This window comes from Populus euphratica, unplaced genomic scaffold (assembly GCF_000495115.2).
Source record: "Populus euphratica unplaced genomic scaffold, PopEup_1.0 scaffold10.1, whole genome shotgun sequence".
Classification (NCBI taxonomy): domain Eukaryota; kingdom Viridiplantae; phylum Streptophyta; class Magnoliopsida; order Malpighiales; family Salicaceae; genus Populus; species Populus euphratica.
Genome location: NW_011499856.1, coordinates 643,618 through 654,495, shown reverse-complemented (window position 1 = coordinate 654,495; position 10,878 = coordinate 643,618). Strand labels below are relative to the sequence as shown.

Genomic DNA, 10,878 nt, shown 5'->3' with positions numbered 1-10,878 from the left:
GGTTGATTGGTTTTTTGTTGATAATGATGTATATTCCCCTAATATTTTGATCACATAGAAACCCTTTATTGGCTACCCTAGTAGCTTATTGTTCTTTCATAGTTAGAGCCCTCTAATAGACTTATAAAATTATTTATAAAGACTACAAGTATAACACATCTTAAATGGATTATCGCAATCCCCTCAAATACATAGCTAGTAGTTGCTTTTTTATTTTAAAAGTTAACTTTTAGCTATTAACTAATAAAAATTATATATGTACTCTTTAACATACCCTAGTCTTAACATATAGAATAATTAGTATAAAATGTAGATGTATCTAAAAGGAAAAAAAAATATTCTTTCATCTTTTTATTCTTTTTTATCTTTTCTCAATCACTAATTATTGGCTTGTCTTATCTATCTCGAATTCTTTTCAATTGTTCTCATAAAAAAAATCACCTCTTTAATATGTTACCCTCATTTATTTTGAGACTTAATTGCATAAAACAAATTTCTTCTACTTTATCAAACCAATCAATAAACTTTTATACATGTAAAGTACTTGAAAACTCAATAAGTTCTATTTAAAACCCTAACTTTCCAGGATAATCATTCTAATTAATAGATTTTCTCTTTTACTCTTATCTTAAAAATAAGTTCTTTAGACTGGCTATAGATCCATGATTTCTCTCATCATAATTTTATAGGTCTTTCTTTACGAATTGAAAGGTCAATTCCATAACATGTCTCTACAAGTCTTCCATCATTAGTTTATGTAAATCTCTTTCTTAAAGTGAAACCTCCTCATCCCTTATTTTATAAGCATGTCTTATTATGTGACCTCTCCAGCCATATGTTTATTTAATAACTCATAATAATTAATCATCAAAAATTGTTAGGCTCTAATATTGATTAATGCAACTAAACCTAAAAAAAAAACAAGAAGATAATTTTATTGAAAAAAGGGTCCAAATACAAGAACCCTTATTTAACTTTTACTACTAAATTTTCTCGTTATAATAGTTTACCTCTTCAAAAAGGTTTAAAACTCTTTAAAGAGGTTGGTAATCAACTTTTCAAGGTAGGAAAATCAAAATTCTCATTCAAATAGTAAAAACAATATAAAATTTGAAACTAAAAAGGAAAATAATGAAATTGAATTAAACAATACAATCTAAGCCTAATTTGAATTTTTTTTATACCTCAATTGGTTATAGCCAACCAACCCTTTATGGAATTGGTTTGTAGAACATATTGTCTAGATTTGTACACAATTCAATAATCACATCTAAAGCTATGAGTTTTTCATTTAGTGCAATCAAATCTCTTATAGGCTTAACTCGATTTCACTTGTCTATAAATAAATTTGCTAGGCTTTCTACATGGTATAATTATGTGAAGTGGACAAATGACTATTTAAAACCATTAGAATTGCCTACAACCTTAGTAACTATTTTCTCAAAACATTTTCACTTTCCAAAATGAAGCAACGAAGACACTGAATTTGGTCAAAGATTAGAGCACACGATGAAAAATCACATGAAGTCGAGAGGATATAAATCCAAAGAGCTGAAGTATTATAAACTGCAGATTCTAAAATATATTTATTTGGGGATTAAATGTTTGGCCATCGTAAGTAATAAATTGAATTAACAAAGAGAGAATGTATTTTTATACTCATTACAAATTCACAAACGCATGCAAATTTCTTTATAGAATATGTGAAAAACAAAAGAGGTATGTGATTAGTGATTACAAAATAAAAGTTTTTTTAAATATATTTAGAGGGATCACGCCACCATTTCTTTCAAGATTCAAACTTATAATTAGTGGTTTCATACATGTATATATTTCCTTGCATGATCATAAGTAATTTAAGATCTGTTTTAGTGCTTTTGGGTTGTAAATTAATCACTTTTTCCTGTTTTTTAAAATAAAATAAAAAATTATTAATAATTTTATTTTTAATTATAAGAAGAAATAATGAATATATATATATATATAAAAACATTAAATCTGATTATACTATGTACCAATTTTTTCTCTGAGGCCTTTCCCTTTGCGAGGAAATGCCACCCCACCACTGTAGCTAGCCAACTCATTTAGAAATTAGAAATAGAAAATAAGAAGAAAGGGAAGAAGAAGAAGAAGAAATAAAAGGCATGTTTGCTCGTACAAAAATGATATCACGCTTGCAAGAATAATTTGATTATGCATGCTCTTCTTATCATGGAACTTACTATTCATGGTGATAGATATATGTAAGAATATTTAAAAAAAAAAAACATGAAATGGCTCTACCAAAATTCCCATCCCTAGGATTTGTGGCCTAACTCATCCAATGGTTAATCAGTAATCTTTTTTTATGGTACGTTAATTAGCAACAAAAAAAGTTATGCAGTTATGGATCACCATCCCTAGATCAAATTTGAACAGACAATAATAAAGATAAACACAAACGTAGGATATGGTCCAAAAATAAGTGGCAAGCAATGTATACCACATCCAATATAATGATGACATCATTATTTCACTCATATAAGTTCATTTTCCTCAACCCCTTACACTATGTTGATTTTTGTATTTAAAAAAAAATTAAAAATAATCTCTATAATAATATTAAATGTGCTTTCAGTAATTTCTATTGCTTATAAGATTGTCATTCATGATTCTAATTATAATATATACTAAAAGAAGTAATTTTGTATATATATAGACACACATCATTTTGGGTGATAACCGTATGCATATAAAGTTTAATTAAATAAAAAAGTTGGTTTCTTTTTTCAGAAAATGTTTGTAAAAAGAGCAAAGCAGAGTCACTTGTTTGATTTGATAGCTTCATATATTAAGCATAGTAATTGATGAATTCATTGTACATTTCCACTCCTTCCCGTGTGAAATTAAGGCAAATTGGGATGGAATTGGACCATATAATTAGAACTAGAGTCTCCCTAGTCTGAAACCAAGAAAAACCAAATAAAATTATGACAAGATCCCCACATTGAGGTTATGGAGAAACCTGAACAATGATTTTGCTAGGTTTTGTGGATTAGAGCAGGCAGACATTCATTGGAAAGAAGAGTTTCCAGTAGCATATGTCTTGACATAAATTTGAAAGCACATGCGTGTTCATGTAGTCAAAGCATGAATATGTGCTTTTGGTAAAGATTGCAGTTCATGCAATGATGCTTTCCTGACTTAGCTAGGTGCCATCAAAATAAAAACTTACCTGCCAACTACATGTTTAAAGTCACATTTGCTTTGAATGTCTTCTGGTTCTGGTCTTTATTTAGATGCCAAAGGTTTGTATGCGAGGAATCCTCCAATAAGGGCAAGTAATTTACGCGTGAACCTTTTGTTGCAAAATTTATGATTAATGGTAATGTAAGTGTCTGGAATTTGCAGTACAACACAGCAACTTTGCATAAAGAAAAACCGAGTTAAAACTTGAAGAGGTCAAACCCACAAGCCTACGACATTCCATTCTCAACAGGCTACACAGCATCTTTATATATATCATTTCCTTGTTAGGAGGTGGTCCATTGATCCAAAAGAAGCCATGAAGGGCTAGTTGAAACATCAGGTATAATTCAAGACCATCACGCAAGAGGGCGTATACATGAAAATGGAAAGCAAGTTGAAATATCATGAAAGTAGGAAACGTGATTAGCTTGAGGGTTATGGCATGCTCGTGGACCATCATCTCTCCCCTCAAGAACATATATTTTTCACAATCTAATCCACAATCAGTCAGAATCTGACAGATATGATAAGAGACTTAAGGATATTAAACTTATTGTAATTTGGAACAATATGTAATTAAACTGATTGTGCTTTGGAGCAATCAGGGCAGCAAAAGCGACCTCTAGCTTGACACTTAGAACATCTAATGGTCTTCACCTTTGAGTCGCCACCAAGTGACTCGTACATATCATCTATAAAGGTAAAACTCAATGCTCCACCTTCTTTGACCAAGCCAGTTCCTTTACATCCTGAGCATGCTATCATCCTTAGATCACCACATCTCTTGCACATCCCCAGAGAACTGCATATTCAAGGAGTTGCACATACAACAAGTAAGGAGTGGAATTACATTGAACGATACATAATTACTAAAATTGTGTCAGCTCAGCAATGAATGTTATGCATTTTCCACTATAGACCTAAATCTGATTGAATATTATTGCACAGAAGGATGCCAGTATGCCACCTACCAGGATGCAAAAGTAAAGTAAAAAAAAAAAAAAAACAATTAGCCACCCACCAACATTCAGTTAACAATGGAGAAGTGAAGATTTTCAAGAACTTCTACCCTCAATGCTTGAGCCCTGTTTTCTGCGTTCATATGCATGCCACATTGCGTGTGTGTGTTACTTATGCAACAGAACACACACAGCAAGCGGATAGAAGTTCTATCTGCAAAGATAAATTTTAGCCTCTTCATTTCTACCACTGTCCTATGTGATTCAGATCACAGCCAAATTCAGGGGGCACGTTCTGTTTTATTAAGCAGAACCACTTCTCTTGTTTGAAAACAAGTAGCACAATCTTTCTTAATTTGCGAAAGGTTTGCATAATAAAAAACCTTGTAGCATTTATAGACATTATATTGCACTTTGACTAGGTTGTAATTCCGGTTTCTCAAACAGTGAGGACAATGCCCCCCAAGGTTCTGGAATACAAGAAGGCCTGGAACAAAGCAAAGTGGTTACAACAAGAGAGAAAGAATACGAGGATATGGACATTGTCATAATTGAAATTTCCAAGTCCATAAGTGCAAGAACGTGTATCCTACCATCTTAAGAAAACTAACAGACACGACTGTAGGTGGTGATATTGGAAATCATTATAATGGCCGTATGCACAAATAAAGTCACAATTGCATCTGGGATAATACAGTATGTTTTCTTTTCAGAGTTGCCAAAGTCTGATTCTCTACATTAATCGCTAGTTCAAATTGCTATTAAAGCATTTACATTAAACATACTTGATAGCCACTAGAAATTAATAGAACCACGAAAACATCTTGAATGTAACAACATTGGGAATGGAACCTCTCCTCAAATAATAGTAAGTATAAAGAAGAGTTAACCTACAGTTGAGTTGATCCTATAAATGCAAAGACCAAAAAAGGATAACAGAACTAAGCTAGAACATAGTTGCAATCCAAGCTCCTCTTGACCTAATACATAAAACATGGTTATAAAAGCTCGAGCCAGCACTGTTCATTTACCAATCTAAAATGGACAAGACCAATCTCTACATTAAGTAAAAACTAAGGTACTCGACAATGCTGAATAAAGCACCAAGGAAAGAAGTAGAAAAAATCTTCAAGCTAGGAAGAACAAGACTTGAACATCTTGAATTTTCCTCACAGTCAAGCTCCCATCTTTCTTGCACGACTCTAGATCCAATTTTCCATGTTAAGTTGTAAGCGCAACAAAATATGTCCCATAAGATACTACCTGTAAAATTATGTTAAGAACTTAATCTTTGCTGATTTTTAGCAAGTAGACAATAGCTACTCTCCAGAACTTTTTTCTTCTCAATCTTCCATTGCATACTCACCAATTGATACAGTGACCCAAGTTTCATTTTACTCAGACTAATTAGACAAAACACAACGAAAACAAAATGGGAACAACTATAAACCTATCAAAACTCAAAAACAGAGAAAAACAGCATCGTTGTACAAACGAATTTTCCAAGCTTGTAGCAATCAAAGGTAACAATTCAAAGAAATGGTAACTTAACTTGGTGCCATGTTAAGCAACTATAATAAACCAGAAATAGCAGCAAAAGGAAGACATTTTTGTTTACCTTCTTTGTGAAGCAGAGATGAAAGAGTCAATCTTTGGGGCAGAAATGGTTGCACATAAAAGCAAAGCTCCAACACCAAAACCTGCTACTTCACTTGCTGTTAAGTTATTCATCTCCTCCTCTTCTTCTGTCGCTCACACAGTCCTTCCTTTCTACTAAGATGTTCAATTCCTCTCCCACCACAAAAAACGTATCGGATATCATTTGCTACTTATTGTAGTCATATAGCATATTCCTACCCGGAAACAAAATGGCCTATTAGCTCAGTTGGTTAGAAGAGTCCTTCCTTTCTACAAAGCTGTTCAATTCCTCTCCCACCACAGAAAACGTATCGGATATCATTTCTTTCTAATTGTATTAATATAGCATATTCTGACCTGGAAATAAAATGGCCTATTAGCTCAGTTGGTTAGAGCGTCGTGCTAATAACGCGAAGGTCGCAGGTTCGAAACCTGCATGGGCCACTTATTACTTTTGCTTGTATTTTTTTTATTTGGATTTGGGCGAGCCCATGGAAAAGCCCACACTTTTTGCCCACTTATCTTGGGACTTATCCCTATAATCTTTTTTTATCTTTAAAAAATACAGCTATTATTTTTTATCTTAATATTATATATTATAGCGTCACATATTTTCATCTATGAGTGTCACTAACACAGTCAGAAATTGAGATTTTTCATGTGTTCACATTATTTTCTCGTTATTTTTACTTCTTTAATTAATTCCCCGAGCTTAACCTAAATTAAAGAAGAAAAAGGAAAAAAAAAACTATGATTGCATCATATTCCTATCATTCTTGTTCTTCGGTTATTCAAGTGTTTTTACTTTTATTTTCTCATATTTCATAGATATATTATTTTTTTATGATCATATCATATATTTATTATTAAAAAAATTATTTGTTTCTTTTTGGCGCGACTAATACTAGATCATAAGTATAATTAAACGAAAAAAAAATGGATACGATGTTATAATCAAATTAAGGAAGAATAAGAACATTATTTATTTGAGGTGTTCTCAGTTTAGGGAACAAGTAGTGTCATTTGCTTATCTCACTAGACCCATTTTCGATTTGATTTTTCCCAGAGTTTTTGAGCATGCAATTACAACTCCCACATGGTCTGTAATAATTCGAGCCTATGGATGATCATCTAAGTTCCAAAAGCCACCCCATAGTCTATTATAATCCTCTACCACAGAATCTGCCCAAGATACAACATCTTGAGACATCACAGGCAAGCATTGATCCTCCAAAGTGGGGTACATAATCTCTGGTGCTTCAGGCATCTTTTCATGAGCAATGGTGTTGACCATTTTCACGTCACCAGCTTCTAGCTGCAGCAGGTGTTGCTGGTGTTCCTCTTCCTGTTTGAGGATCTGAGCTTTTCTCTTTTCTTGTTTCTGAGAGGATGTCTCTTTCTTTTTGGAATGTGTTCTCCAGTAGTTCTTTATCTCATTGTCTGTTCTTCCAGGCAAGTATCTAGCAATAGTTGACCACCTAGATCGATATGTATGAAATATTAACACCAGTCTACAAAGAACGAAGACAGACAGGAAAAAGAAAAGGAAAGATATTATAAACGGTGAGATCAACTGCATTACTTGTTTCCCAAGAGAGCATGCAGTTCAATGATGATGCCTTCCTCTTGAGGTGTTATTTGGCCTCTCTTAAGTCCTGGCCTAAGGTAATTCACCCACCTCAGCCTGCAGCTCTTCCCATTCCTGTTCAAACCTGGTAAGAAAATCAATCGTAAGTAATCAAAGCTAAGCACTAAAACAATCAACGAGAAAATTACACTTGGAAACCAGTTAATGCATGCGCATGTTAAAATGTAATATCACAAGCAGAAAACACGATCACTATCTGCTAATGAATGATAAAATCTAAATTCTATATATCTCTTCTTTCTATCTGTAATCTGTATCTCCCTTTCATATAGCAAGTAGGTGGTAATGTTTACTGTGATTGCCATTGCCACATCAAGCTAGCTAGCTAGCAAGAAAGCTTACCTGGCCACCTAGAAACAGAACTCCATCTCCCCTCGCCATGCAAGCTCACGTATTCAATAAGCAATTTATCCTCTTCAGGAGTCCAAGGACCTTTCCTCCACCCTTGCTCAGGAATTCCCCAACCCATCCTTGCTACCATGTTGCTTTAAACTGTTTTATATGTTGTCTCCAATTTGCATGACACAAATGAACACAGGCTTCCCATATATATACCCCCCTCAATCAGACATGCAGCTTGAATCCTTAAAGTTATTTAACATATTGCAATGATGAACTGATAAGCACAAATATCTTTCTCCATTATTTTTGCTTCAGGCGGTGCAATCATTCCTTCCCTCCTCTAATCTGAATCCAAGTGTTTCTATAAACTTACCAGCTCACTATCGCTTACCCAATCAGCATGGCACAGTTATCTTTACTAAATCTTTGCTGTCGTACTGCATATCACCAGCATAAATCCAGACTTCAACATCATTGATTCCATGTCTTAATTCAAGATAGACAGCTTGTTGTCTAGGATAATGAGATTGTAGAGACAGCATGATCTTGATTTAGCCAAAAAAAACATTAGTGGGTTGTTATTTCCTCGAAAACAGCTTGTGCTCCAATGCCATGGCACCATGTGTTGACATAAACTATCCTTAAATCCATGCCTAAGAAATTGTTTAATGTTAATAAAGTATATTTTATTAGTTAATGAAGCTTCTAGGATGCCATATAATTAAGGTAATGGGGTATTTAAATATGCCCAAAAGTACAGTCGCCATAGATGAGTCACCTAAGCTATATCTGCCTCTGGGATGACTACAAGTACCATTTTTATAGAGTGTTAGGGCAAAAATAATTTGTTAGACTTAATATTTTATGTGGTAAATGCCTAGGTATTGATGGTTAAGAGAAATTATTTCATTAATTAATATAGAGGTACAGTATTCGAGATCTTGTTAAAGAACGTGAAGATTATGTCCTGCTAAGCAAGCTTGATTTGCTAGTGCGAAACGGAAGTGGAAAGCATGGTCTTCTCTTACGCAATAATATTCTTTGAACATAACCTCTCCATATTACGACCAAAGCACCTACTTTTCTTTAACACAAAGTGAACCATCCATGTGTTCCATAATGATTCGAAGAAAGCCAAGTTTGAACTTCAAAATGATAATCATCGGATTTAACAATTTTAATGATATAAATTTTTATTGGTATTTTTACTTATTAGCTTATCGATACATATATTATTAATTAGCTCATGAATAAAAATAATATGTTAAAAAAATTTTTGTCAATAATTTAGATTTATTAGTGAGTCTATCAGTAATAAATAATATATTAATAAATTTATAAACAAATAAAGCACATTAAAAAATTACTCTTTTCATTCTATTAGTATTTCTATGAGTAAATTTTACATATCATCAACAGAAAAATCATATATAATATCATCGGTGTTTTTATTTGTTTTTCAGTATATTTATCTATAAATATAACATATCATTAACAGAATACAATTTATAACTCTATCAATAATATTTTAAAAAATATATATATTGAAAAAAAATAGAAAAATAATTAAAATAATATAAAAATCAAATAATTATTAAATATTTAAATATTTTTACATTCACATACAATAAATTTAAAATAGAGGCAGCGCCGAAAGAAGAGGAGAATGAGAAGGTTGGTTGTCATTGAAACCGTGGGCCAATCAGGAGATGCACATGTACCACTCATATGTGATTTTATCTTCACCATTAATCAACAGAACTTTTCATTATCAGTAGTGAGTTGTTCATATTGTTTGTTAAAATGAGTTGTCCAAGCACTCATTGGTCTAGCATCGTTGAACTTTAAAGTTTGAGTGCTCAAAATTAATTATGAGCATCCAATGGTTGAAATACTATGGGTCGTTCGCAAGTTTTCAGTCATAATGTTAAAAAATCCGTACACTTGATTTTTATCGAGGCCATCAAATTATCCTACCTCCAACCACAAATCCAGATCGATATCTGGATGCGTTGAAGGATTATACTTGTATCTCTCATTCAACCAGCTATTATATATATCTTAGGATGAAAAATAAATTCATCAAATTCAAGATAATAATAACTTAAGAAAAAAATGATTGAAAACCAACTTATCATAAACTGTTAAGCTCGGTTATTCACGAATTACTATACCCCTTTTAGGCGGTCATCACTTCATACATGAATTTCAATAAAAAGCTTCATCAAGCTTGGCTCGCATCCAAGAACCATAGCCTGCAAGATAAAAATATTATCAATTAAATATATTTATAAAAAAACTAATAAAAAAATAGATGTAATAAAAAAAATCCTACCATCTACTTTACATGTGAAATGAATAGAAAGGACTTGCTGCTATATGTGGTAATGGAACCTTAAACATGCCAGTTCTGATTTTTCATACCAGAATGTAACCATCACGTGAAACACGCAGACATCACATGCTAAATATATATGTTTCACCCAAATAACCTTTGAAACGTATGGTGGTTTGAAATCCTTCTAAAGCGCCATATTATTCTAACTTGGAAGCTCTCTTTCTTTCATATATTTTTTTAGTTTTTTTTGTACCTTGTACCAAAAATCTGCATTCTATATGATATAAATTAATTGCAGCATGATTCTCCTAAATCTTGTGAACCAACTTTCTTTGGTTACCTCTCCTATTTGGTCAAATAGCTTTCACTCCTTCCTACTTAGTTATAAGAGGTTGCATGGCCTCCTAGGAGCTTTTTAATCATAGCAGGAGCTTTCGGGAATCACTTTGCAAGTCAAGATCATAAAAAGAGGGAAGAATAAAGGCGAATTTTTTTATTAAAAGAAGACAATTCCAAAACAAAAGAGACTAAAAACAAAGAATAAGATGATTTAAAGGTAAGGTAAATAAGAAAAGTTATAAATAAAAAAGAAAATAGTTGTTTAGCCCATTAAAAATAAAAGGTTAGCTTAGGTTAGGAAAGAAGAAAGGAGATTTTTCAAGAATACTGAAAGGGTACAGATTCAACTTGGGAGTTCTCACTTGGTCTACTAATCTAGGTCCCCA

General features: G+C 32.6%; 2 protein-coding genes and 1 non-coding gene across 3 annotated transcripts; 1 reads left to right on the top strand and 2 right to left on the bottom strand.

Annotated features, from left to right (window-relative positions):
- Positions 1-3,491: 3,491 nt before the first annotated feature.
- LOC105123259 (chaperone) lies at positions 3,492-6,006 on the bottom strand. The gene is made up of 2 exons (XM_011022768.1): positions 5,806-6,006; positions 3,492-4,030 (listed from the first exon to the last, which is right to left on the bottom strand). Exons 1-2 carry the CDS (start codon positions 5,916-5,918, stop codon positions 3,805-3,807), a joined length of 339 nt encoding a protein of 112 aa, XP_011021070.1. The 5' UTR covers positions 5,919-6,006; the 3' UTR covers positions 3,492-3,804.
- A 189-nt stretch (positions 6,007-6,195) lies between these two features.
- TRNAI-AAU (transfer RNA isoleucine (anticodon AAU)) lies at positions 6,196-6,269 on the top strand. Its single transcript has one exon. It is a non-coding gene; the product is annotated as a tRNA-Ile (tRNA).
- A 673-nt stretch (positions 6,270-6,942) lies between these two features.
- LOC105123503 (transcription factor MYB48-like) lies at positions 6,943-7,954 on the bottom strand. Its single transcript, XM_011023138.1, has 3 exons — positions 7,816-7,954; positions 7,408-7,537; positions 6,943-7,303 (listed from the first exon to the last, which is right to left on the bottom strand). Exons 1-3 carry the CDS (start codon positions 7,952-7,954, stop codon positions 6,943-6,945), a joined length of 630 nt encoding a protein of 209 aa, XP_011021440.1.
- Between the last annotated feature and the right edge of the window lie 2,924 nt (positions 7,955-10,878).

Coding starts and splice junctions, on each gene's coding strand:
- LOC105123503 (XM_011023138.1), bottom strand. CDS start 7,954: ATGGTAGCAAGGATGGGTTGGGGAATTCCTGAGCAAGGGTGGAGGAAA. Junction 7,538..7,815: donor TTCTGTTTCTAGGTGGCCAG/GTAAGCTTTCTT, acceptor TTTTCTTACCAG/GTTTGAACAGGAATGGGAAG. Junction 7,304..7,407: donor CATGCTCTCTTGGGAAACAA/GTAATGCAGTTG, acceptor ATATCGATCTAG/GTGGTCAACTATTGCTAGAT.
- LOC105123259 (XM_011022768.1), bottom strand. CDS start 5,918: ATGAATAACTTAACAGCAAGTGAAGTAGCAGGTTTTGGTGTTGGAGCT. Junction 4,031..5,805: donor ATCTCTGCTTCACAAAGAAG/GTAAACAAAAAT, acceptor TTGAATATGCAG/TTCTCTGGGGATGTGCAAGA.